This window comes from Megalops cyprinoides, chromosome 10, assembly GCF_013368585.1.
Source record: "Megalops cyprinoides isolate fMegCyp1 chromosome 10, fMegCyp1.pri, whole genome shotgun sequence".
NCBI lineage: Eukaryota > Metazoa > Chordata > Actinopteri > Elopiformes > Megalopidae > Megalops > Megalops cyprinoides.
In genome coordinates, this window is record NC_050592.1 from 6,870,068 (window position 1) to 6,898,013 (window position 27,946).

The window sequence follows — 27,946 nt, forward strand, 5'->3', positions numbered from 1 at the left end:
CATTTGGGGATTGGGCTGACTGCTTGGGGGGCTGCTTGCCAGACTCCTTGCCTGACTCCTTGCCTGACTGCTTAGGGGACTGCTTGGGGGGGCTGCTTGCCTGACTGCTTGGGGTCACTGCTTGCCTGACTGCTGGGCGGGGGGGGGCTGCTTAGGGGACAGCTTTGGGGGACTGCTTGGGGTTATGACTGATGACGCTACTGCTCCACGCAGACCAGCCCGGTTTACTGCATGTGATTTTGAACCATGTACAATAAACCTTTTGCATCAGACTTTGCGGAATATTTTGTATTAATTTTTGGAGATTGGTCATTTTGCATTTGATATAGCTTCCTTGCAGCGCATTAGCAGATAACGGCAGGAAGTGGTGAGGTCACCACATAATCATAGATTTAAAGGTAAAGTTTCAGCTTCCCCTGTTTCCAGCTCACCAGCTGCCACTGGGTACCTAACCCAGATTGCCTCAGTAAATATTCAGGGCTATGCACATGTGTATAAAAATATTCAAATTGTAAAAATAACTGATAAAATACTTTTAATCTGTAGATAGGAGCATCTTGTAAAGAAAGGAAAATGGCGGCAGAAAACACGTCCCCTCAGTCTACTTGCTACTTAGCATCCAGGAGGTAGTACTTGTTCTGACAAGTTGGACACATTACATTTTTGCCATTTAGCAGATGTTCTTATCCAGAGCAATTTACATCAAATGATCTTATCCATTTATACAGCTGGATATTCACTGAGGCCTTGGGGATTACTTGCCTTGCACAAGGGTACAGCAGTAGTGCCCCAGTGGGGAATCAAAACAACAACCTTTCGGTTATGAAGCCTCCTCCTTAACCACTATGCTACACTGCCACCCACACATCAAACACTTCAACTTCCCAAATCATGGCTTCTTTAAACAGGGCTCAAGGAACTGGCTTCTTCAATAACCAAAAAGAAGGGGCCTCAGTCAGGGGCAGCCTACATGCACTTATTGCACAAATGCCCATATAAAAACATTGAGCATATGGCTACTGCACTAATTCTATTGCTATAGTGTCTTCCAAATTGCCCAAATTCAAGGAGTCGACAATATTAGAACTGCTGCATGACCAAGTTTCATTAGTTGGCCAGATAAGAAACAACTACCAGCTAGTTTGTACATGTAAGGGGGTGGGGAGCGCTTTTAACAACACAATACAAAGTGGGTACAGTGAGGATGCAGCATACTTTGGAATGTGTTCAACTCCTTTACTCAAAGGAGGAACTGGTGGACATACTTGAAGACATGTCTACAACTACTTGACCCTCATCCAGTACAAATTCATACAACAAAAGTAAAAATAAATCTTACATTAATTTATCCATAGGCTAGTGTAGCAGAGCTGAAGTGAGTAGTTCGTGTGAGCCCTCGTTATGGGGGTGCTTAGGGGTGCATTGCACCCCGGGACGGACCCCAGTGCACCCCCAGTTGTCTCCTTATATCCCGATGTCTACATAGTATTTATGAGTTTTTGTGCATCCCGTCTCCTGGCGCCGAGTAGATTAATCTAAGATCACTTTTTTCACTCTAGCAATTGGGACGCACTGTCCACGCCGCCATTGGTATGTGTGTGGAAACTATTGCAAATTGTATCTGAACATTGCGAATCGTGATTCCTCAATCTTTCACCCTTTTCGACTTTGTCCTCATCTCGAAACATTATTCCGACTTCAGTCTCGAAATATTTCGAACTTAATCGCGAAGTGCATTCTAAAAGCTCTGTTTCCCAAATACCATATCAGCCGTCTATTTTAACTGGTGTGTGCACCAGGAAGATTACACTTTATCTGACTGGAGTTTCACTTGCGAAATCGTCCCTCTCACTCACATATCTGAAAGACGTGAACACGCGCTCAGATGAAGTGCTCGCGCACACACACGGGACATTTTTATACTTGTGCTGTGAGAATTTTGTGTAGGCTATAGGGCATGTGTGCGTGTGCGAGGGTTTCATATTAATGTGTCAGCCGTTCATATGTGAGTGAGTGCGAGCTTTGCAGATGATTGTGCCAGGTACCAGGTTCTCAGAAACGTGTGCGCGCGGTTGTTATGAATGTGCGAGGTGGCACGTAAGTGTGAGTGTATGCAAGGTAAAGATTGAATTATAAATCACGTGGCGCTACGTATAGCACCGATTAAAATCACATTATGTCTTCTTTCCTATTTCTGGAGGGGTGGAAATGAACTTTTCTCTTATACCTGTAATGGCATGCATTCGGATACTGCTGGGAGGAGCATATCCCAACAGACGTGGCATTCACATTGGTGTATAAAAGGCAAAGGGCGTTCAACTCTTTTTTTCAGTTTCTTCAACAGTTGTGTAGTTTACTGTATCTTTCGAGAACAGACATTGGTTTTTGCGAAACGACTTCTTATTACCAAGGTAAGTGACGTTTTACTACTGAAGAGTAGCCTAATCCAGTTAAGAGTTCGCCAACATGTTTTTGGTTAATTTTTTAAATAGTTTAACTCGCCAACTTTGCTACCATGTTAATTAGTATTGTATAAAACAACATCTAGTTTGTTAATCTTTGCCGGTACTGTTAATTACAATTGCTTGTCTGCTTAATTGTTTTTTAAAATGTGTTATAATTAATTAGATATTTTTGTCGAAGTGTTTTATGAGACATACTTGAACCAAGTTTTTCAACAGTCTCTTGTGACTTTGTTGCATTATTCTGGAAAGTGCTTAGCCGGTGTTAGCCAAGAACAGTGGAATTTATCCAACTATGACATCGTCTGTATGTCTTGGATATTTCGTGGCAGGACCGGCGCTGTGGGGGTGCTTAGGGGTGCAGTGCACCCCCAGATGTCTCCTTATATCCTGATGTCTACATAGTATTTATTACGGTTTTTAAGATATGACGTTTTGTGCCCCCAGTGGATTGCAAGTGCACCCCTCTGTATTTTCTCCGGGCGCCGAGCCTGTTTCGTGGCCACATCTTCGCTTGTAATTTGCCATTTTGCAACAACAACAGATAATTCCACTATAGTAGTGTAAAAAAGATGGCTCGTAACTTTACTGCTCTGACATCTCTAAATTTCAATGTAACTATTACTGTCTACTTTGTAACATGTTTTACATTACATGTTTCTTCTTAACAAGCAACATACTGATAGAGGTTCAGCCAATTGGAATTTACTGTAATATTGCAACATTACTGCATTTCATCATGTTATTGTCATTACCCGTTTTTGAATTGTGCAACAAAATAATACATTGAACCGCGGTGGCATGTGTATGAGCGGAGTTAATTGCCCAACAACAAATATGGCGCATTTATTTCAGATTGGCCCACACAGGTAAACATAAAAAATGCTTTTGGAAGGTCACATACGATGTTTTAGTTCCATGTTTCGCTGCAATACAAAACTATCAAATGTTCACGACTTGGTAAATAACTTCATCGGGGTTCAGTTTTGGTCACAGAGGGCCAATTTGGCATGCGCGCATGGGGTGGAAATAGAATGAATATATAGAAAATGAATGAAAATATAAAATAGTTTTCATGAAACTAAATTAGTTACAAAACCATACATTTTATGCGCTATGTGTTCAGAATGTGTAGTCAGCTCTCATCAGACTGTCGTGAGAGGGAAGTCTTAAATCTAATATTATGAAGTTGTGAGTAACAGAATATAGCCTACAGACTGTACTTAATTCGCTAGGGTCAAGCTTTAGTCCAGCTTTAACTGCTTGCCTGACTAGCTAGCTAGCAAGCTTCCCCTAGTTTCTCTGTATGGCCTTTTATACAGGTATCGTTTGCCGTATCCACACGTTTGGTCATCTGCACATGGTGATTCTTAACGTCAGTATACGTTCATTTATTAACATCTGGACACATCTAATTACGCCAGGGCTTTGCCCCCAATGCCGTTCCATATTCCGGGAGCAAGCCCATTTGGGTCCTTGCTGTACGTCAACTTGTCAATCCATGATTTGACACAGTTATTTATACCGACCACTGTAACCATGCAACAGAATGCACCTTCTATTGACTTGGACTCATCGACGTTTGGCGGCAGTGAGTAGGCCTATGTTGTCAATTTCGCGCGGATTTCCCTCCCTCCCATCCCGTGCCGTTCACATTTCCTTGCGTGGCACCTGAAATATGCGCTGCCACACAATTTAGAGGTTAAAATGTCTGCCACCGATCATCTTTTCTGTGCACATTTACAAGTACGCCTTTCACTTTGTAACATGGAAGATTACATTTAAAACTGCATTTGTGCAAAGAAATGCATGACGTCAATTTTGCCATAGATGCCCGTTTACCAGCCCTCCCTTTTTGATAAGTCTGCTCTTATCAGTTTGAGTTATGACCTGCTCTTGTCCACACACTTAACATTCCTGTGTTGCTTAGACTTTTCAAAATGCTAACGGTGCATCCATTACTTGGTGATAAGGGTGTTCACTCAAGTACATCACCACACCCTTGTGTGAAATTTTAGTCTGAGTCTCCAACTGCTTCAGTCATTACTGAGTGTACTTTATTTAATCGTTGCTGTATATATTTTATTTCATTATAACAACCATTGAACTTCATTTCCAGTGCGTCAGTTAAAATAATGTTTACCATTGCTGAGTGCACCTTGTTTTCTTTGGTTTACCTTGAATTGTTTTATTACTGTTGCTGATCGTAATAGTTTTGTCTTACTTTTGGCTGGCATCTTTTTTGTTTTATGAATGCTATATTGTTGTATTCCTGGCATGATTCTTGTGACGTGTCCTTGAGTGTCAGAAATGCACAATACACATATATTATTGTTAGTCTGTTCTAATAGTCTGTAGGATGAGCTGTGCACTTCCGGCATCTGCCTGAATTTGACAGGTCTGGTCACATTTTCAACAGCACAAACTAGCTAGCTAAATTGAAATATAAAATAGAAAATCATTAGCTAGCTAGATTGCTAGCTAGTAACCATCTCAGAGAGAAGCCAGCACAGCAGCTGATGCACTGTGGTTGCTAGGTGGTGGTAATTTCAGCGAGTTTTTATTGAATATTAGATTTACAGGGCTGCCTGCAATATTCATGGGCGCTGAATTTAGCTGCACTTCGGGAAGCCCTGATCTAGATTATTTTGATAACTATATGTGAGGTATACTTAAAAAAAAACAACAAACAAAGAGTGACCACTATATGCGACTCAAACTGAAGGGCAGTTGCCAGTGGTTTTACAGTTTCGGTCTATATTTTGGAGTGAACTGAGTTTGACTCTTGAACTTTACAATTGGTATCTTCTGCTTTTTCTGTGAATTACGTCCAAATTCAGTCTCAACTTTAAGTAACCAATTGAAACAAGCTTTGCGGGTTTACTTTCATTTTCTTGTGTGTTGTGAGTTTAGAGGCTGTTGAAGTAACCATAAAACAGTTGGGTGAATTTTGGACATGCATCCTACTGAAATAACCTCATTAAGCACACCCAATTCTTCAACATAACTATCGTGCATTTGTGTTTCTCCATTTAAACATGCGGTCCCACTCCTGAGGTCTGTAACACTACAATAGGGAAGTATTTGTACCCAGGCTAATTGCCACCTGCTTGCTCTTTCAGCTGTTGCTAAGGTTAACATTTGCATGCACACAACCTTTCTATTGTGGTGTATTTTTAGTCTTGTGCATGCATAGGAATGCGTGAGTGAATTAACCCTGCATGTTTACAAAGAACACTGAAACCAGTCTGACAGGCCCACCACATCTGACATGAACAGATTTTGGCTCAGATGTAAAAGTGGCTATACAATAGCATTCGAATCTACAAAGGCTCACTGACTTTAAAATTAAAGTAAAATAAATAAAAAGTAATAAAAATAAAAAAGTAAAATTAAAATGTTAAAAAAAAAATTAATAAAAATTAATTAATAAACAAATTAATATTAAATAAAATTAAAACATAAAATACATATAAAATAACTCAACAATGGTATCAGTTACATATTTGCCATTAGTGTAGCCAATTTCATTCACAGGCTTAATAACTCCACAGATGTCATACTGTGGTCTGCAGTGCGCCTTATAGATCTGAAACTATGGCACTATTTTTCTAGTGTGCCTACCCACAGTCCCCCAAGCAGAGCGCAGCAATGGCAAGATTGCAGACCATCAGTGAGGCGGAGATCCAGGAGATGAGCAGTACACTGCAATCGCGGCTGGTGACAGAGGTGGTGGCACAGGTACAGGGCATGCTGGAACAGGTGAACTCTACCACGCTGGACATTGCGGTCACGGGGGAGTCCGGCTCGGGGAAGTCTTCCTTCATCAACGCCTTCCGGGGCGTTGGTGACGAGGATCCGGAGGCTGCGCGGACTGGTGTGACGGAAACTACACGGGAGGCCGTTGCCTACATGCACCCCACCATGCCCACCGTCCGTCTGTGGGACTTGCCAGGCATCGGGACGCCCACTTTCCACCCTGAGCGCTACCTGCAGGATGTGGGACTTGCTCGGTACGACTTCTTCATCATTGTGGCGTCCGAGCGTTTCCGGGAGTGTCACGTGACGCTGGCCCGGTGTGTGGAACAGGCCGGAAAGAAGTTCTACTTTGTGCGCAACAAGGTGGACAATGACCTGGAGGCTTCGGCCAGGAGGAGAGGCGGGAAAGGTTTCAGCAAGGGGGACGTTCTGGAGAAGATACGATGCAACTGCGAGGAGGGCCTGAGGAAAAGTGGGGTGGCGAAGCCCCGGGTGTTCCTGCTCTCCTGCTTCCAGCCGCAGCGTTACGACTTCCCCCTCCTGCAGGACACACTGGAGAGGGAACTGGAGGGCCACAAGAGGCACGTCTTCCTCCTGGCGCTACCCAACCTTACTTCTGCTGTGCTGGAGAAGAAGAGGAAGGCGCTGGGTGGGAGCGTGTGGCGGACATCGATGGCGGCTTGTTTGAGCGCTGTGACACCAGGGGGCGCTGTCCGCAGTACTGTTCCTGCACTGATGGAAACTCTGCGGTCCTATCAGCGCAGCTTTGGCCTGGATACTGACTCCCTCTGCCGTCTGGCCAACCTGACAGGAAAATCGTACCAGGTAGCTACTGCTCAAAGTACATTTCTGTGATTCACAAAGTTGCCTTTCGGTGATTTTCACACAGCAATCTGTCTGTTCTCAGCCGTTGTGTGTCACTTAGACATTGTATCCATCTAATAGTGAAATCTGTATTTCTCTACTTCCTGTTCTGCCTTCTCTTTCCCTCCACTTTAGTTCTTTATAATTGTTTGATATTCTGCTTTTGATAATTTCAGTGCCTTTATTGCTTTAAAGTTCCCCTTTGATTAGTTCCTTAGTGTCTGTCTATTTGTCCATTTCTTTCTTTATTTTACTCTGGTCTTTGTTAGCCAAATCCTTTGCCAACCCCATCCCTGGTCACCCAGCTTTCTCTTCCCTGATCTCTTATTCTTTTCCAGGAGCTCTACAGGGAGGTGCGCTCCACTTCTGGCAAGGAGCTCTCTTTGCAAAGTGTGGAGGGGATGCTCTCCCAAGTGGCTGTGGGGCAGCAGGTCCTGGCAGGATTTCTGGAAAACCGAGTCCCAGTGCTGGGCACCATTACCTCTGGTGGGGTCTCCTTTGTAGCCTCGTACTTCCTTCTGAGGTCTGCACTCAAGGACCTGAGCGAGGACGCTGAAAGGGTCATGCACAAAGCCCTGGAGGGGTCAGGTGCAGAGTCCAATGACCGCCAAGAGGATATTCCAGATCCAGGGGACTTCTACTAGAACTGGGGGAGCCAGATCTTGCCTGGGGTTTTGGGTGTGGCTGACAAGAAGAAGATTTTGAATACACAAATGGGGCACTGAATTGAGGGTGTATTTTTTTCATAGAAATAAAGCCATTTGAGGAGTTATGTTGAGAATTAGGTTCCAGCGTCAGTCTTGTTTTGAAAGATTCTGAAGTATGAAAGCACCATGGAAATGGACCACTTCCTGTATGAAGTGAGAACAGCGAATGGTCCTCTTCCGCTTTTGTGGTTGTGATAGTTGAAACCAACACTGTCAGAAAAGTTCAACGTTAATTACAGTCTCTGTGGTTGTTACAAGACATGCAGGACAGCATGAGTAACAGTCAACTCATCCGAGGAAAGGAAATGAAACTGGCACTGATCACATCAGTCACATTCTGTCAAGTTATGTTTAGTGAGTGGTCATTTTTAAGGTGGGGTTTTCATTTCTGAGTTTAAATCTAGTTTTACTGGTTAGTCCTGTCTATCAAACAAAGAAAAAAGTAGCAGCTATGCTGTGCATTTAGCTCCATGCTTGTTACTCCCTTTGTTTTCCTGTATGACAGGTAACATAATTGAATGACTTTATGTAACCAAGGCAACATAACAAATGGTAACAGCCACAATCCACATTGCTTATTCATATAGCTGTACATTGAGAATTGCTGGAAAGAACAACAAATTTCTTATCTTTGTGATGCAAATGAAATGATAAAAATGAAGAAATTCTGTTTATATTTTAGTTTTAATTGCCATATTTTTATTATGAGAAGAGTTTTTAATGATTATGGAAAATTAAGAAATGTGAAGATCCACAGTTCTTAATTTGTTCATAACAGTAGGACGTGACATTTCCTTCGTAGGTTTTGTCTCATTAAATATTCTACTTAAAATGTTGTGTTCTGGGTTAAAGTATTGTGCTTATCTTATCAGTGCATCTGTGCAGTACATGTTGTGCTTCACAACATCCTGCCGTTACCTTTGTCTTACCGGGGTCCCAAGTTCTCTCAGCCCTCAGATAAGTATGGTCCGATATGATCATACCTTAACTTGGAAGGACACTACATGGGATTCTAAATTTGTGGTACAGTTAGTCACTCTTGATTGTTAATGTAGATAATGGAAGTTGTATCTATACCCTTGTCGCAGTATTTTAAACGTAGTAAAATGTGTCAAATAACCAGTGCTGCCCTGGATGCGCTTGCCTACAGATAACCCATCAAGCTGCCTCTATGCAAGCGGCATGCCATTCATGTGCGCAAAAGGAAATCATATGTACAACTAGTGGCAATAGTTAATGTCTTCACGAGTGCGCTCCACCTTTATTATTTTATAAAAGAAAATGCAATTAGCTCGATGCATATATCTGGCTAAATGAATGCTGACTATGAGGTGATTGTGTAAGGGGAATTCCGCTTTCAGCAAACCTTTAGCACATATTCACTTTGGTTGCCGGATGCGGCTGTCACATCGGTAGCTCTTGTGTGCTGAGTGTACACTTTCAGTTTCAATTTACTAGAATGAGGTGTGGCAATGAAAGTAATCGAAATGATTATCTTTTTACACTAATCACTCACTGGGTTATAATTAATGAGCCAGAATAGTAAACTTATATTTTGATTATTGTAATACAGTATAGTAAACCGCTCTATAATGCTTCTCGTCTTTTTTTTTTTTTTTGAATTTTGTTTGAATTCACAGGTATTATTCATGCTTCTTTGTCTATAATGTGGTTTTATGTGCCCCTAGGTCTTAACAAATATGACAATCTACTAAATCTTAATTAGGCCTGCTGAACTTACTATAGTATGGTTCTTAGTAGAAGTACATATTTTCGATGGGCACTCTTGCCACAGTCAATGTTATTGTGTCTGAAATCCTGAAAACTTAAAAAAACTTAATCTCACGTAGCAAATTAATACTTTTTAAATCCATTAAATGTCATCATAGGCTACGGAACTATTTTCTATTAATGTGTTTTTTGAAAGGTTTAGCCTACTCTTTCCCGAGAAACATAAAATGAAAACCATGAAGTTTCTCCTTTTGTTAGTTCTTTCCATCATTATAAATTTTTTATATCATTCACATTCCAAGTATACAACTCCGTTTATAGATAGATTAGGATGTGCCTACATTTATATAGAGTCAATATAGTCAATATTTATATACAGTCAATATATAAAAAACAGGGTACATGCAATAATTCTCTAACAGCTAAATACCATACCATCATATATCATTTCATTAGGTTGGCCATGGATGATGACTGGGTTGATATTAATGATGAGGAAGTCAAGGAGATCAGAGAGGCATTGGAGAACCAAACCTTGGCTTCCGCAGCTGCTAAGATCCAGAACTATTGCGAGCAGCTTGATCACGTGGAACTGAACATTGCTGTCACGGGAGAGTCTGGCTCTGGCAAGTCTTCCTTCGTCAACGCCCTCCGGGGCCTCGGGGATGAGGAGGAGAACTCGGCCCCGACTGGTGTGGTGGAGACCACCATGGAGCCCACCGCGTACCACCACCCGAAATATCCCAACGTCAAAGTGTGGGACCTCCCTGGGATCGGGACGCCCAACTTCAAAGCAGACGAGTACCTGCAGCAGGTTGGGTTCAATCGCTACGACTTCTTCATCATAATCGCGTCAGAGCGTTTCAAAGTCAGCAACGTGCAGCTGGCCACTGAGATCCAGCGAATGAAAAAGAGGTTCTATTTTGCGCGCTCGAAAATTGATGACAACATACGCGCAGAGAAAAGGAAGAAGGGCTTTGACGAGGAGAAGACGCTGGACAAAATTCGACAGGACTGCATCAGAGGTAGGGGTGACATGAAAGTCAGTTATGGAGGAGCTGCGCATTATGTCTTAGACACTAGTGATTTATTTTCTACCTTTTTTTGAAGGCAGAGAGCCAGCTGGAAGAAGGTTGAGGATAACGATAGCGACGCGTAAAACTACAGTATCAGACAAACGTTTGGACACACCTGATTAAGATAATGGGAAACATGCATTCAAAGACATTTAGATCAAAAGACGTATGCTTAAATGCTTAACATTTCTTCCCTAGACAAATATAAATAATGAAGTTGATGCCTATGTATGAATTTCTTTCCAATTTTGTTTTTAATTAAAAAAAAATTTGGCTATTTTGAAGAATCTAAAATATATAGTTTTGATTGTTTTAACACTTTGTTGGTCGCTGCACAATTCTATTTGTGTTATTTCATAGTTTTGATGTCTTTACTGTTATTCAAAAATGTGAAAAATAGCAAAAATAAAGAGAGAAAAGTGTGTTCAAACTTTTGACTGGTACTGTATATAAACCTGTCATTTAATAGCGCTGATTTCAGCTGGGGTTTTTTTTGTTGTCTCCCTAAGGACTCCAGGAAAATGGGGTGGTGTCTCCCACGGTCTTCCTCATCTCCAGCCACGAGTTATGCCACTATGACTTCCCGTTGCTGGAGGAGACGATGGAGAGGGAGCTGCCCAAGCACAAGAGACACGTTCTGCTGCTGTCACTTCCCAACATCACCGTGAAAATCAACCAGAGGAAGAAGGAGGCCCTGCAGGCCAACATATGGAAGATGGCTCTTCTGTCGGGCGCGGTGGCCGCTGTGCCCATCCCAGGCCTGTCCGTGGCGGTGGACGTGACCATTTTGGTCAAGGAGATAAGCAGGTATTACGAGGCTTTCGGCCTGGATGACGCCTCCTTGCAAAACCTCTCTGAAAAAATGGAGGTGCCCGTGGAGGAACTGAAGGCCGTTCTCAAATCCCCCCTGAACAAGGAGATTTCTGCAGATGTGGTTATAAAGCTGCTGACCAAAGCAGCCGGGGCAGGGGTGATGGTGGTGGAGTATTGGCTCAGCACCATCCCCGTCCTGGGCTCCATGGCAGCAGGGGGCCTTTCATACGCCACCACTTACCACATGCTGAAGAGCTGTTTGAATGAGCTGGCCGACGACGCCCAGAACGTCCTGATGAGGGCCTTGCAGACAGAAGTGTGAGAGCTGAATGGGCTAGTTTTTACAGCATTTCAACACTCTGCCTTTGATTTACTGTAGTGCTACCTAAGAATGTCTGATTCATTTGTTACAAGACTTAATCACATTTATGCATTAACTAAATTTTAATTAACACAATTATGTCCAATCTATTACTTGACTGCTCCAGAAAAGAGTCAACCTTTCCAAGATCAAGATTTATAGATTTATACAGAAATGGAAATTACTGTGTTATCTTTAACACAACGCATTTAATGAACTGCACAATATATAATCATATTACAACAACTCATTGCGTTCTACATTCTAATTTGATGCAAGTGTCCGGATAAGACAAGAAATAACTTAAGCAATAAGATTCACAGGCTGCTTGTTTTATTTTGTACAAATAATTGCATCCAAATCACAAGAACAAGTATGACCAAGTACATACAGCATATTCTATGAACTCGCTAAGTCACTACGGAACAGAATATGTCAGGGGACTGGTACAATTTAAATTTCATTTAAAAAGCAATATCAGTGCAACACCTAAGTCACAGCAGAATGCAGGAGCCCTCATACCACCTAGAACATACTGATTGTAAGTGTACTTAATAAATATCTGTTGAACTTATATACTTTGCCTTTGACCGTTGCCAGAATAAATCATATTCACAAGGAAAATGTCAGCCTAAAAGTTTTTAGTGAATATAATCCAATACCCCTGTTCTGTATTTTAAATGGATCTGCTCAAGACAGACCTGTTGCCCTCACCTACAACCACATGGGAGGGATCACGGTTTCATGAGAACAAGTCCAAAGCTTGCCCCTCTTCCCAATACTGTATGGACAGTCCCACAAAACTCCTCAGGTAAAACTTGTTTCACACCCTTATTTTCCTCGTTTGGACCGCTTCGGCTCCAGGATAGTTTGGATCCTGCAGGACCCTTTATCCTCTGTGCTTTACAGATGTGAGCTCTTCTATCCTCTGAGCCAGGCTCATTTCTGGGCCTTCCTCTGGCCAGGAACTTTACTTCCATGTTGACCCGCTGCATGGCCATAACAACAGCAGATACGGACGCTATGAAAGCAGACGACTGTATTCAGAGAGTGCCGAGGACTTTTTCACCCCATCCCAGATCCGGGCCGCGTAGTGGAACCTGGCGAAACCAAAAAAAACACACAACACAAAAGTTAAATCTTTGACACCTGATTACGGGATCTAACAAAACAAATCCAATCCTTCAGGGGCAGCTTTAGTCCAGCTGGTTTTTCCAGTTCTTACACAGAGGAGATAATGCTGACTGGTATTTAAAGCAGTGAGAGTGGCGTGTTTCTCCTCAGGGACCAACACTGGGGAAATGTGGCGCTTACCAGTTCTTTTCAGTGAGGATGGTGTGGGAAAGCTGGCAGCGGGACATGGCCAGGACTTGGCTGCGTAACTTGGAGACCAGCGAGGAGAAGCTGGGGTGCCCTCTGTACCCAGGCAGCAGGGAGAACAGTGGGGCAGTGGCTGACCCTGACACAGGAAAGCACAATCCATTACACAGAGACACAGGGGTGGGGAGGGAGAAGACAGACTACATTTACATTTATTCACAAAGCGACTTACAAGTAAGGCAGAGTACATCACAAGCGAAAGCCATGCACAGAAACACAATATTAGAAGTGCTGCGCAACCAAGTTTCAATAGCTGGCCAGACAAGCTAACTGGTAGAGGCACAAGTACAATAAAACCCTTAAAAATTTTTTAAAGGAAAACAGAGTTTAGGGCATAAGAAACTGCATAAGGTGGTAGTGATTCAGGTGATCACGTGAGTGTGGAAGAGCTGTGTCTTCAGATGTTTCTTGAAAAGTGAGGGATTCAGAACGGGCAGAACGGATGAGGTGTGGAAGGTCATTCCACAGGTCAAGGGACAACGGCAGAGAAAGTTCTGGACAGTGATCGGGAGGGAACATACGCATGTAGTAGACTAGCTACCATAAAAGGAAAGTGGAATATATTCACTGTTTGACAAGACTGTGATAATGTGCCCATGGGCAGATGGAGAAACATGACTCGCTGTACCTGCTCTTGTCAAGGCGTCCTCCCCCTCATTCTCCAGCAGAGGCAGCAGGAAAAGGTTAACCTCGGTCTCCAGGTAATCCCGCCCCAGGCCCGGGAAAATGTTACAGTCCAGCATGGACAGAGTGCCTGAGAGGGGAGAACGACAGGGGACAACTGGAGACGCATGCACCCCAGACACAGCTGTCCTTCTCAATAGTGTCATGACACGGACATCACACTGAGCATTGTTCTACAGAATGAGGATGGGAAAAATAACACAGAGACACACACAAACATGCAAAGACACACACAGACACACACACACCTTTGTACTTGAGGTGGGAGTGTGCCATCAGCTTGTCCACCGCCATATGCATCTTCTTTAAGTTCCGTGGACAGAACTCATCTCGCTTGGCTTTGTTCTGCAGGAACACTAGATAAAAAAGCACAGATAAAAAAAACTCTGCCCATTATCAGATGAATGCATGTGTGGGTGTCTGAGCCCGCCGGAGGCCTGTTGGTGTCAGGTTTACGTAGCTCACCGATGTGGGGGTAGTACTCCGATCCCTCGTCGGAGCCAGAGGAGCCCGTGCTGTCATGACTGGCGGAGGGTGTCGACGGCTTCAGCATCTCTGCGGTCTGGAGAAACCTGTTGAAGAGCAACACAACACCCCAGACACAGCTAAGAGACACTCCTGATACAATCTGCAAGATGACACCATAAATTACAGTTTAAAATGACTTTACACACAAAAAAAATTATACTGTATATATGTATGTGTGTGTGTGTGTGTGTGTATATGTCTAAAAACTGTGGAACTATCAAATCACATTTATCATACATACATTTTAAATCACAATTTAAATTCAGTTGTGTTATTGGATGGGGCATTTGTGGACACTTTAATGTGGAAGAAAATACCTGTAGAGGTTGATGTCAGTGAACCAGTCCTGCACCACAATCACCACATGGCACACAGTGAAGAGAAAAGCAGTGATCTGCAGAGACTGCGGTGACATGAAGACAGAAGATGTCAGAGAGATGGTACAATGACTGCAGTGCATCAGTACAGTGGATGAAGACATAGCAGAATGTGCTGTGTTTTCAACAGAAAAATATCAATACAGTTCATTCAGTCACATTCCATTCTAAAAAATATAGTAACAGATGACTGATTTAAAGTTTTTTTTTTTTTTTACCAATTAGCTTAGTAATATATTCAAAAGGCATTTTGGCATAAAACACATCCACAAAACAGCAAACAAAGTTCATACAGATATACTGACAACTTGTGGTGGACTGATTAGGACTGGACTACAGTAGATGTTTGTGTTAAATTGTGTAACTGATCAAAATTATCTCAACAGGGTGCTGATATCATCTTGCCCAAAGTTTGAAATGATGGAAACTTCTGCCCTCTGCTGGTATATTACTGACCTGCATCTCCACATAAGTATGAGGAAGATTATACTCTGGTGGCAGCTTGCGGTCATTATTGATGAGATGATCCAAAATTGAGGGACTCAAAATGGGCTGGAGGGTGTATCAGAAAATTACCGTATTAGTACCATATTTCAATAAAACTACAGTCACAACACTGAGATGCTAACTCCAGCATTCTAACTCCTTCATCCTTCAATTGCATAAACTCTTTGTATAACTGGCTTCATCCCTGTTAACATTCATGGTTTCCTGGAGGTGCAGACTATACAAAACCATAAAGGTTATGACTGGTAATATCAATGTGCACCTTTCTCTTACAAATTTTTTCACTAAAAAACAAAGTTGATATTTTAAGGTAGTCAAAAAGAAACAGTATTTTAGCCACAATATTCATTAGGACCACCGTCGATCTATACTGAAGAAAGGGTTGAATGATAAAAGCTGCACATCAGGCTAGGCTAAGCTAAGCAATCACAGAGAACTGAGCATTTTCTCCAGTGTCTGAACCTGACCTGTGTGTCCAAGAAGATGACTCTCTCCTGGGTGATGTAGAAGTCAATTCCGCTGCTTTGGTTACCCCCTCTCTCCTTGATCTCTTGACTCTGTGCCCTGAACACATATGCCCTGCACACACAGAAAGGATAACAGAACAATCTGGATGTTTCACACCTTAAAAAGCCACACCTCAGGGCTGGCTGAAAAGTTGCCAGTTGACCTATTTAGTAAAGAACAGCTGCATGGCCAAGATATGGATCTTTAGTGAAATAAAACTGAACACTGTTGCCCCTTCTGAAAACCATCACCTAGTAAAACTGTTTTTAGATCATAGTTATATAATGTCATTTTGGCTACACTGGCAAAAAATTTTGGCAACTTTTGGCAAAAAATCAATTAAATATTACATAAAATAAATACACTGAAATTCACCCTTGTTTCATTATTAAACACAGCAATCATGACAATGCAATTGTGCATTAAATTCACAAGGCTATATTATTTTCTTTTAAAAAACACATGTTAAGAAGGGCATTACTGTTACAAACCCAAACTAATGGACTGATTTTGAAAAAATGGGTGTTTGCTTTCAAAAGAGTGGAGTCCTTTTTAAGCTCCACCCCACCTTTACACAAAGGGATAAATTTATTCAGCACACCAACAGTTTGACCTCTCAAGGGTTTGGCTCTCTCCAGAAATGTTCAGGACTGTAGGTTTCCAGTTCCTGTCTAATAGGTCTGTGCTGACTGATGTGAATGTGGAGGATAAGGACATGCAGGTGTGACTGGCTGACTCAGGATTCAGACTGGCCTGGCTCTTTCCCAAGAAGCTTCCTTAAGGACACCGTACCTCTGGTCCTCTTCCGGTGTGTTGGCCGACAGCAGTGACATGACTGTGGATTTGCCTGTTCCCTGCAGGCCGATAACGCCAACAACCAGCATGTCCGTTTGGTCCCTCAGATACTATATGGCACAGCACAAACAAATTCTGTTATTCACCATTCTGTTGCATCCAAAGAACACAGCGGTTTTAGGCATTCAAAGGCAATATTTACTCCTGCCACTTAATTTGGGGGCATATTAATTCAGTTACCACATCACAGCTATGAATTTTATTATTTCCTAAAATGCCACAAGTGACACAAAAGTGCTCAAAATAATGGTTTTAGAAACACGCTGCACATTAGTTTGTGTACTTCTGGTACAGATTCTGAATGTGAAATGCAACCTGCAAAGGCTTGCATCAACACAACTACTGAAGCACTGGCTGTCAGTGAAAGAGGTGCCACATACCTCCATAGCACTGTCACACCAATTCATCTGGTCATCCACCAGCTTGATGCTGTGCTTCATTTTCTCAGGAGGGAGGAGCTTGGTCTGGCCAATCACAGCTGCATAGTAATAAATATTAAATAAATGTTAGATAAAGAAAATCTCATTTGTACAATGTTTCTTTTGTATGCAAAAAAGCAGCATTTTTTTTCATACCATCAGAGTGGTCAGATTCTGCATGCTTAACAGTGCAGGTACTGCTAGTTTCTTGATTATTGACACTTAAGTTTATTTACTTGCACCTTCGGGTTAACTTGACCATGTTCCCCCTACAGCTGCATCTACGCATCCTTCCTCAATTCACTCCACTAAGACTACAGTAGAACTCATGGTCCTCAAACACCCCATGGTAAAGTTCTGTGGCTACAACATGTGTGAACATTAGTCTGCTTGGTAATTTCGCTTGTCACTGATTTGGGCTGTATGTAAGCTTGAGGCAACTTCCTCACCTCCATTGTGACAACTGCAATAAATCATATGTTCTCTAGACTCAAAAATCTGTTTTCCCCCCCCCACCTTTTTTCCCCCCATACTTCCAGTTATACTTAGCAGAGCGGACTGAAAACCGAAGAACACGAGCAACAGAATTTGTTCACCCCTCTGCACCTAAATAATATGGAAAATAAATATATTTCTGATTGCAGGGGGTTTTTAACAAAGCTGTAACAGTGCTCTGCATCAAAGGATACTCACGGTCTACTGCACTGCTGGATGCAGCTGAGCCCATGCCCCTGTTCTGAATCTGGTACACAGGCTGGGTTGGACGCTGGCCCTCCCTCTCTAACTTGGCAGCGCCGGGGCCAGGGGCTGGAGGGGTCACGTCAGGAGGGGTCCCCGGCTTCCCTCCTTCCTCCCTGGTTTTAATAAGCATGATTGGCTTTTCCATGGGCGCGCTTATCGGGGCGCTCTGACTGGGCTTGGTCTGAGAACAAGACGCTCGTCATCAATGCAGCAGACACATGCTTTAAAACAGTTCTTATCATGCCATCCCATTGGCTAGTGTCAAATATTAATGTCAAAAAAATTGGCCAATAGCAAAAAATGCTATGTATTACTTGGGTAGCTATAGCACAATATCAAGGAAATAAACCAATTTTGCGGAAGGCATGAGACTTGCTGCAAACTGTTTGGTGAATGCTTGGATTAGCCTGTAGAATATTTTTAACAGATTTCAAGGCATTTTAAATTAGGCAGAAAGGGGGGTGTCTTCCTCACCCTCTCTCCAGGGGGTTTTGCGAGTATGATGGGGGTCTTTTGAAGAACGGGACCAGGTGGCTCTTCGCTGCCATCCTACACAAACAGGACAACACACGCACAACAAACACCAGACCACATCTTTGTGGACACAGACTACAGCTGAGCACATCCCAGATTAGCCGCATTTTGGCGGCCACTCTGCTGCACCTCTGGTGGCTATCTACAAGCAACAGTGTGACTATGTTTTATGCACTTCATGGTACAAGTTTTCAATGGAAGTAACACTGGATATAGCTCGCTAGGCATCTAAATAATAGTCATCCTTGACATAGAGCAGGGGTCTTCGAATGTGGCTTCTCAGGTGTTAAATTAGCTAATTAGCTGGCAGCACTTACCCTGCGCTCTCGGGGGACATACTCCCGCTCACGTCCCGGACCAGACAGGTTCTGTCCAGGAGGACCGGGTTCCCGGTCTCGCCGTCGCCTTCTCCTCCGTCCCTGTCCGTACATGCCAGGTTGGCTATGTCCAGATTCGGACATTTTGCCTTTACCAGGTGATACAACATAATGCCGTTTAGTTCACAATGACTAGCAACCTAAGTAGTCAGTCTACTAGCTATGAACACGAAAAGCTAGCAAGCCACGTAATCACACGTTAATGATAACGTTAGTTAACGACAAGGAGAGAGCTGCGGTTAGCTATTAGCTCCATCGACAGCCAGTCGCTAGATTGATCGATAAACACCATTTACTTGAGCTCTGGATACATTTTACATCGTTATATTTAAACATATAGCCACTGGACCGTTAATTTTTAAAACAACAGTTACAGAGCTAATTAGTTTGGTCTTTGTTTCCACAAAATCCCATTGACGTTGACGGCATACCTTCAAATTCTTCAATTTCAGCTAGTTTTGGGGGACTGCTTGCTGGCTACTGAAGACACCGATGGTAGTGTTTTCAGGGCATCATGCGCACACTCCGCAAATCTGATCGATAAACCATCTGGATGGCTCCCTTCCTTATTTGAACCGACTGTATTAACTAGTCCACATAGCACAACTAATACTTAATCTGGGCCGAATTTGAGCAACATTGATCCCAGTGAACGTTCTAAACTGGAACGCCACCTACATTTGACGTATGGGGGACATGGATAAAATAACATCAGTTCCGGGTTAATTCGTGGGGGAAAAAAGTTCTGCCCAGCTAGGTAACGCAATCGTAACGAGTTACCAGTAGCCAATAAGGCTCATAAACGTTATTGCTTATAGCTGAAATTATACCAAACCAGCTAGGTACCTGTAAGTGTGCTGTTAAATATTTGCAGTAAAAATGGCCAAACATGCGTATAAGTCGAGCAATGATATGCAAAACAGAAAACTGTTGCCTCATTCTGGGATACAACTTTTGTTAATGCTTCCTCATGCAGAAGCAACTGAAAGGGGAACCTGTATGCCATACGGTGTGTGCATCGTAAAAGTACACTCCGCTAGTATTTTCATTACTTTCATATAGCTTGCTTGCACTGAATGAAGCTAAAATGACTGATACTGACAGAGAATTCGTCCACCCAGGTATCTAACTTTTTACTAACTGTACAAATTTGTAGCTGACGACAAATTTCCTGTTTTAAGTGTCGTTAGACTGTAGCGAAATGTTGTGAATTGTGGCGACATAACTTAATAACCAGTTAACTAAGTAGCTAGTTTTTTTTTTTTTTTTTTGCAATGAAAGATTAATGACATTCAACTAATGTTGTTTGGTATAGAGCGAGTTTGACCTGTTTTTCCGAAATCCTTAGTTTAAATGTTGCGTTGTCATGCAGAATTAAATAGGATCTATTTTAATTTGACGTCGTGGTTCTAACAATTCAGTTAGTACAGATCACATTTCAAAAACCAGTTAAACTGTATAAATAATAGATATAAAGGGATTGAGTTCTAACACAGCACCCCACAGTTACATATGGGGAGATAAACGTTTTACTTTTGAAGGGACGAAACCCTCAAGAAACTGAGAAAAAGTGAGAAATTTCCACTAGTGGTCCTCTAGTGGCAACCAAAGGTAAACGTTACAGAGAAAATACCCGCATCTGTTTTTGGTGAATACGAGAACTTTACTAACTTGAGAGGGTATGAAGCAGCAGCGGGCACAATTCTCGGTAGTGTGAGGTGTTAACGGCTTAAATGGACAAACGCATTCATGGTGTGCCGAACTGAAAAGGATTACATCTGCGCTGATCAGGCCTTGAGTCTCCTTGCATAAAGCCAGAATAGACGTTCAAGTGGATGCGGGCGCCTACATGCTGTCCCGGAGGTGAGCTTATTTTCCAGGACTGGAGTAAAACTAGCTAAACTGTGTCCAATGTAACACATATACCTGCTCAACAAAATACTTGGAAATATGCTTTATATAAAGGCATTGGTGTTGTTTTGCATCAGTATGTATTTACCAGTGCCAGTGCTGCTGACCCAACCAAAAGTCCTGTGTATAAACCTATTTATCCACCATTTCATTTTTTTTTTTCCCAGGTGGCATCAACACTAATAACCTGAGGCACCAACAGCCTGAGCTCAGGAAATGGAGTACATGCGTTTTGTACAGATATGTAAATTTGTATTATCAAGTGTATCAGAAAGGCTAGAGGATTGCTGACTGACACTACAGTAACCGAGCCAATGTCAGGGAAGAAGGAGATGGCCGCGTGCTGTGCGAAAAACTGCCCCAACACCAGCTGCCCCCCGTCGGGCACGTCCGAGCCTGCCCTTCTGCACTCTTTTCCCCGCTGGGGCTCCAGAGGGTACAAGCTGTGGGCAGGTATGGTGGGGGTGTCCCCTCTCCCTGCTGTGCCAAAACTGTGCTCGCTGCATTTCACCTCAGATCAGTACAAAAGAACAGGCGTCAGTCATGGCCGCACTCTGAGGGATGAAGACAGCATGAGGGCAAAGAAACTTAAAAAGAACGCCTTGCCCTCTCTGTTCTATGACAGCGATGGAGACCTCTTTGAAATGGTAATCGTTTCAAAAGACAGTTTGCCTCTGTTTGGAATGTTAACTGTTTTAGTGTTGCTCTGTCATTTGTGGTGTAGTAATATTTTTTGATATGTTAAAAACGTAATGGCTTATTATATGGTGATAGACTTGCAGATGTGAAAACAAGTGATTTTAGTGTTCTTTTTAGTCTCTTATTGTTGACCATTAAATGCTACCACAACAGTAAGCCCTCTCTTTGGTGTTCTAAATCAGGTCCCAGTGACTGTTCCAGAATACTCAGATGAGAACCCTGTGGAAGACACAATATTGAACGATGTTATAGTAAGTGGCTCTGGAAAATTCAATCATTTTGCTGTACTGAAGTTTATGTCATATATCAGCATCATGTGGTCCAATGCTACCTTGGTGTTTCAAATGAATTTCAATGAAGAACCAATATTTCTTTTCCTATGACGGTTTATAAGACTTGAAAATATATCAGACCTGGAATTATTCTTCCTATTCTTGTTGGCCTGAATTCTGCATCATTAAAGCATTGTAGTTGCACTACACAGTAGCTTGTAGCAAATCACGTACAATGCTTTTGTGGCGGTGGAGCATGGAGAATTATTTGATATTTCATTATCTTCTGCAAGTGCAAGACTAACTTAAACAATGATTTTGATCGTTTTCAATTTTTCATAGGGGGATCTTCAACCGCCTTGCACAGAGATCCAGGAAAAAACTTTCTCTACAGTACATACTCAGGAGAAGACCAAGGAAAACTGCTCCTACCATCCCCATTGTAATGGTGTCAGACAAAACAGTGATGACCAATGCCATGTCACAGTGGACATCTCCTCAGGGAAGACAGCTGGAGCAGTTAACAGGAATATATTTGAACAGGACCTTTCAGGAGATCAAAGCAGGGTCAACAGGACTCTGCTAGGGAGAAAGAGGTTTCGCAAAGGCACTCATGAATGTAACTTCTGTAGAGAGTCTTTCTTCTCGCATCTTAACTTGGGCTCTCATTTGAGAGTCCATCGCACCCTCCCCTTGAATTGCCGCTCATGTGGGCTTCATTTCCCAAACCACTGGAAACTGAACCAGCACTTGAAGACACATGTTAAAGGATGCCCCACTAGCGTAGAAAGCAGGGAGCTTAAGCCTGCGACTACTGCATCTCTTGTGTGCAAAGATTGTGGTAGAAGGTTTGATAGTCATTTTTGGCTGGCTTTGCACTCGCAGGTCCACTCGCCCAGCTGGCAGAGGGCTCAAGAACGGGCTCTTCTTCGTCGTAAAGACTGTTCAGAGGCAAGAGCTTCCAGCGAACCCGTGACCTCTGTCCTGCAGGGAGATTTCTCTGTTCTCAGACATTCCCCACTTTTGCATTCAGGGGATGTCCTCGCGAAAGAAACTCCGGTCCAAGCAGAGATGTCACATGTCACCTCATCAAAGTCGTTCAACCACACAAACGCTTTTCTGCCACTAAGACTGAATGTCCATCCCAAAAAACCGGACCAACCCGAAGATGGGATGGTTAGCCTCCCTGTAAAGAAGGTAGCCACCGATTCACTGAATGTCGAAGCTTCCCACCCTTCTGCCTTGGAATCAAGGCCTGAAACATTAATGAAGATCTGCTTGTTTGACTCATGCAAAAGTGTGAGAACCTCTGACGTTGCCAATCTCAGTTTTGTCAAAAAAGCGTATCTCTGCCAACAAAACAGTGAAACAGCCTGGGCGTCTTACATAAATGTAGACAAATTAGAAAGTCATACTGACAAAGTTTCTCCATCCACAGATCAAGGGTATCTTGAGGCAAAGAGAAAACTTCTCACAGTACCCGATAAACCAGACATACATCCGCCCCGGTGTTCCCGTGAAACGCGTCGTTGCTGTGACTGTGGAGGGCATTTCACCTGGCCTCATTCCCTGGCCCTGCATAGGCGTAAGAGGCATAGAAGATGGTCATTTTACAGGTATATCTGTCAGTGTGGACGGCTGTTACGTGGCCGCCTCAGTCTTCTTTATCATGAGTTGACACATATTCAGTCTGGCCACTACATCTGCTGCCGTTGTGGAGTGTCGCTAAAGTGGGGTGCCAGGTTGGTCAGACACTGGCAGGGGCATCATGGGAACCAGCCGCTGCTGAAATGCATTTGTGGGTTAACTTTTAAGAGGATTGGGAACTTGGTGTGGCATCTGCTTATAAATATGCCGCGAGTAGACCAAAGGATCTGGCTGAGAGAGATGGCAAGTCAATCAAGTCCTTTTAGAACCTTGTAGATGGGGAATTCTATGTGACTGACTGTTGGTCAATTTTTTTAATCTACTGAATGATTTAAATATAAATATGTCATCTAAATATATGCATTATTCATCAATGAATAGAATCACCAAATACCTCTGAATGTTGCACTGTGACAAGAATTCATTGCAGATGTTTGGAAGAAGAATTGAACTTAAAGCTGCTTTGCCCTTTATGACACTGCAGTAAATAATTATATGAAGTCACCTTTCAAGCACTTTGCATTTTTCCTCTTCATCTCCTCATAGGTTTTATGGGGCCTTGTCTTATTTTAGGCATATACTAGGTATACCACAGTAAAACCTTGCAGTCATATTTTTCTGCAGTGTTCAGGTTGACAAAAGTGCACAGCCACACACCTACGTTAGAATGCAAGTATGCGTGTGTGGTGATATTGAGACACTATATTCAATTCAATTCAATTCATTTTTATTTGTATAGCGCTTTCTACAACACAAGTTGTCACAAAGCAGCTTTACATTGTTCCCAGGCCTGAGACCCCCTGAGAGCAAGCCTAAGGCAACAGTGGCAAGGAAAAACTCCCTATCAGGAAGAAACCTTGAGTAGAACCGGGCTCAGAGGGGGGGCCCATCTGCTTCTGGCCGGCACTGGGCAGATAGAGTTAAAGACAAGTTATACAGTATAATAGTATAAGCTATGAAGTATGTGTTGCTTTGAATAACTGAAAAGTAACTTTTCTGTGCACCATATTATGGCAACATAACCTTCATATAAAATATATAAATATAAAATTCAGCTCTCTTTGAGACAAGCATGGACATGAGGCTTTTGTATGATCTTTCAGATTTTTTCACATTTTAAGATATTTCAGATATGAAATCATTTATGACATTGTTTTCAAGGAAAATTTTGTTAAAGGGCTTTGGATTGGTTGATACATGCAGGTACACAGGTGTATCTGTGATACACCTACATTCTGAAAGAATGTTTGTGTATTGTAATATAAACCATAATGTAATATGAAGTTTGTGATTAAAAGTTGTATTCTCCACAGTTTGTAAAGCTGCAATTTTCAAATAAAATGACTTCATTCATCATCTGATCATTGATATGTCTTTCTTTACATGTTTACATCAATGGAGCTCAGTGTCTTTTCACCTAACAAGTGTTGATAAGTATGCAAGTATGGTTCCTTTGAGGATGAAGATTATATTTGTAGCCCACTGCTAGCGATTACTGTTTGGTTTGCCTGCTGACTAGTTGTTTCACTAACTGTTTTAATCTCATCTCACTCTTCCAAATAACTGACATTGTAGTGAAGGTGATTTCCCAAAATCCTCACGCGAGCTGCAGTTTTTGCACGTTATAGTGTGAAAATTTATTTTTGATTCTGCATTTGTTTCAGATTCACTTGAAATTTTGAACGTCTTGTCCATGACTATATGGAGCCTGTGTTTGAATTCTTTAATGTTCTTTCATTTCATCAAATTGAATTAATGTGGCTGGTTGTCTCATGGCACTGTGGGCATATTGTGGAGGAAATTGCACCGAATCCATGATAACCCAACCTTTTGCCATCCTTTTTCCAGAAAATATACCTGTAAATTGGCCATAAATTGAGATTGGTATGAAAGCACAGCTGTCAAACAAAATCCATGTATGTTTTTCAGCGTCCATTATTAATCACCTATGCAAAGTCATTTTGATTGTACAGTCAGAAAAAAATCTATTCTCAATTAAAGAGTGGGTGTTTTTTTGTTTTTTTTTGTTTTTTTTTACAAAAAATGTTACATTTTTGTCAATGTGACAGCAAATCATCAACGCATGAACTGGCATCATAAATCGGTTAGGCCTGTGAGTTGCTACGAGTATGTAGATGCTGTGTGTACACCTGACTCCTTTTCGCCCACAAACGGCCTCCTCAAAAATAATTTCAGAATTTATCAATTATTTCAATAAAATAACACATTCTCCTTCTGCTTTACTTGTCCTTGCGCACATGGCAAACAGACACCCATCAAAGTTGGCAACCACTGAGGTAAGATTGCATTGATCACATGCACCCCACAGAGCATATTTTTAATTAACTTCCTGTATAGAAAATTGACAGGATTTTTTTTTTTTTTTTTTTTTTTTTGCTTAATCTAATGGTAACAACATACATCTGAATTAATTAAATCACATATATGAATATACTTTTGATGTGTTTTGAAAAACGCCTTATGCTGAAAAAGCATTATGGGGAATCCTGGATGTTGCAGTCGTACCATATTGAAGTAAAGAAAAAGGTGACGTTCCTATGGAATGCTGGGAAATGTAGGCTTCATGTTGACCCCACCCCTTCCTATTACACAGGAAGAGGAGGAGACAACAGGAAGAGAAAATACAAAAATACACCTTTGAAGCTTATTTATAAGGATTAGCAAGGTAATTTGTTTGTTGCACTATTTTATTACACGTACCCTTAAGAATATTACGTTCAAGCGAAGCCAGAACCTATTTAGTTGGCTAAGCATTTGCCACACATATCAGACCAATGCAGTTCAGTCATTGCTACACGCTGTAGCAACGCTGCCTTACGTCAATGTACGGCAGAAAAATAACGTAGGGTCTGGTTTTGAAGCTGTTGGATTTCATCATATTGTTGAAATAGGGCAACTTAGCGTAGACAAAACCTAAGATCATTTTGACAGTTCAGGTCTCCGATGAGCTAGGTGACTTAGTAGCTACAATATATTGCTGCTAATGTTGTAGAACTGTAGATATAGCAAACTAGCCAGCTAGCAGCTACTCTTCCTCGTGTTGTTTATCTTCGAAACCGAATTTCCCTAATAGCGAGATAGCTAGATCTTTTTATCCTGTCCCCATTGTTATTTGACTTGTGCCTGTCTTTATGCGTATTTCTTTGCTAAGTAAGTGGGTCCTGGGAGTTTTGGCTAGATAAGTTAGTCAGGGCAACTAGTTTGTGCCATGCGTTGTCAGCCAAGTTGAGGGAGAACCATCCGCAACTTTCCAAAGAAAATGATATGGGTTAGCTAGCTGCTTGGCTAACGCTGAATATTATTTCAAATTTTATTTCAAATATGCAGCTGTGGGGAAATATTCAGTCAGTTGTACGTGCTGTCTGCCCTTTTCATTATGAACTAAAACATGTTTCTCGCTAAATGCACTAGCTGACGTACTGAAATTGTGTACGTTGAACCTGAAACGTTTGGTTCAATTTCGAATTTCCTTTACCGCTGGTTAGTAAGTATCAGTTTATCATATCCATAGTTTGTTTAGTTTCCCCAGAGAAATCTTTGTAAGACTTTTCAACTTTCCAAGTTATCCCATCTTGTCAAACTGAATGTTTTATTTTTAATTCCTGTTTTGATTTAATCATCTTTTTCATCATCTTGAATCCTCTAAATTCATGTGTTCTTGGCTACGTGATGGTGGTGTTTGCAGTATTGTACAGGCTGTCGTGTCAGTAAACCCTTTTTTTGTGTAGGGATTAAAAAACTGCTATGTAAATGTAATCGCACTGTGTGTGTGTGTGTGTGTTTGGCAGGCGTCACTGTACCCAGGTGATGGGCGCGGGAGGAGGAGACAGAGGAGAACATGGTAGAGGCATGAGGGATGCACGAACTATGCTGGCTGTCAAAAAATAAAATACATTGATAGCTGCGGTAAGTTACCTGCCCGTTGCAGTCGTGTTTTCAGCTGTACTCATTGTCCCAGTCACAATACATATTTTATCATAAAATTGTTTCTGTTTCTGTAGGTCGTTATCAGGCATGCTTGTGTTTGTTGCCATTATGGTGCCATTAAGGATCATTGTGAGACACTGTGTCGCTGTTTTCTTTTAGCGCTGCTTTCCTTAAATTCCGGCTTTACTTGTATTATTGCTCTATGTTTCTGATACAGTTGATATATCAGTGTGATCTATGATGGAACATTTTGAGGCAAAAAAAGTGTCTCAGCTGAAGAAGTAGGAAGATGACAGAGATTTATGGTGTAGTTAGGTATGTGTGTTGGTTTATATCTTTTCATTTAATATCAAAGCAAATTGAAAGGAACACACTAGGGGCAGACTAAACGCATGTAATTTCCAATCTCACACCCTTGCCCCTTTGATTCACAGTCAACCTCAAGTGGATGGCATTACTAGACTGAGGAAAATTGCTGGTGAAAAGAAACACAGTCTTTTCGTTGTGGTCCCTTCATTTTGTAATTTTGATATTTTGATATTTCTAGTTAGGTTGTGTTTATTTGCACACTAACTCTGTTGATCTGCTTGGCTTTTTTTCTGAGTCCCTGGTTTTGTCATCAGTGGAGTTCATTAATTACACCCCTTACCTTATTCTGACATGCTTCTCTTGATATCACTAAAATTACTGCACAGTAATGTACTCTGTATCTAATGAGTCCTTGATAATTACAGGCCAAGAGAAATTATGGGAAGTCTGTAGTGATATCCTTTTCTCCGGCCTGTCA

The 27,946-nt window shown here is 42.0% G+C and overlaps 3 protein-coding genes across 4 annotated transcripts; 2 read left to right on the plus strand and 1 right to left on the minus strand.

Moving 5' to 3' along the window:
* Positions 1-2,284: 2,284 nt before the first annotated feature.
* Positions 2,285-11,751, plus strand: LOC118784061 (interferon-inducible GTPase 5-like). Of its 2 annotated transcripts, none has more exons than XM_036538050.1 (3): positions 2,285-2,411; positions 9,980-10,548; positions 11,109-11,751. In XM_036538050.1, exons 2-3 carry the CDS (start codon positions 9,987-9,989, stop codon positions 11,732-11,734), a joined length of 1,188 nt encoding a protein of 395 aa, XP_036393943.1. In that variant the 5' UTR covers positions 2,285-2,411; positions 9,980-9,986; the 3' UTR covers positions 11,735-11,751. The 2 variants fall into 2 exon arrangements, with proteins under 2 accessions (XP_036393943.1, XP_036393942.1); XM_036538049.1 differs by lacking the exons at positions 9,980-10,548; positions 11,109-11,751 and adding exons at positions 6,078-7,046; positions 7,424-8,084.
* Positions 11,752-12,791: 1,040 nt separating this feature from the next.
* On the minus strand, positions 12,792-19,342 carry smg9 (SMG9 nonsense mediated mRNA decay factor). The gene is made up of 14 exons (XM_036538047.1): positions 19,114-19,342; positions 18,623-18,771; positions 18,246-18,320; positions 17,724-17,952; positions 16,992-17,089; positions 16,549-16,661; positions 15,717-15,828; positions 15,199-15,294; positions 14,683-14,768; positions 14,303-14,409; positions 14,086-14,193; positions 13,782-13,907; positions 13,088-13,232; positions 12,792-12,873 (listed from the first exon to the last, which is right to left on the minus strand). Exons 2-14 carry the CDS (start codon positions 18,764-18,766, stop codon positions 12,795-12,797), a joined length of 1,518 nt encoding a protein of 505 aa, XP_036393940.1. The 5' UTR covers positions 18,767-18,771; positions 19,114-19,342; the 3' UTR covers positions 12,792-12,794.
* Positions 19,343-20,440: 1,098 nt separating this feature from the next.
* Positions 20,441-23,242, plus strand: LOC118784381. The gene is made up of 6 exons (XM_036538611.1): positions 20,441-20,545; positions 20,761-21,240; positions 21,475-21,543; positions 21,907-22,006; positions 22,598-22,740; positions 23,003-23,242. The coding sequence occupies exons 2-6, from the start codon at positions 20,908-20,910 to the stop codon at positions 23,240-23,242; spliced, it is 885 nt and encodes a 294-aa protein (XP_036394504.1). The 5' UTR covers positions 20,441-20,545; positions 20,761-20,907.
* Positions 23,243-27,946: the final 4,704 nt, after the last annotated feature.

Excerpts from the sequence above, each read along its gene's own strand:
- LOC118784061 (XM_036538049.1), top strand. The coding sequence starts at position 6,114 with ATGGCAAGATTGCAGACCATCAGTGAGGCGGAGATCCAGGAGATGAGC. Across the intron at positions 7,047-7,423 it reads TGACAGGAAAATCGTACCAG|GAGCTCTACAGGGAGGTGCG; the intron begins GTAGCTACTGCT and ends ATTCTTTTCCAG.
- smg9 (XM_036538047.1), bottom strand. The coding sequence starts at position 18,766 with ATGTCCGAATCTGGACATAGCCAACCTGGCATGTACGGACAGGGACGG. Across the intron at positions 17,090-17,723 it reads ATCCAGCAGTGCAGTAGACC|CTGTGATTGGCCAGACCAAG; the intron begins GTGAGTATCCTT and ends ATTACTATGCAG. Across the intron at positions 14,410-14,682 it reads ACTGACATCAACCTCTACAG|GTTTCTCCAGACCGCAGAGA; the intron begins GTATTTTCTTCC and ends GCTCTTCAACAG.
- LOC118784381 (XM_036538611.1), top strand. The coding sequence starts at position 20,908 with ATGTCAGGGAAGAAGGAGATGGCCGCGTGCTGTGCGAAAAACTGCCCC. Across the intron at positions 21,241-21,474 it reads ATGGAGACCTCTTTGAAATG|GTCCCAGTGACTGTTCCAGA; the intron begins GTAATCGTTTCA and ends GTTCTAAATCAG. Across the intron at positions 21,544-21,906 it reads CAATATTGAACGATGTTATA|GGGGATCTTCAACCGCCTTG; the intron begins GTAAGTGGCTCT and ends AATTTTTCATAG.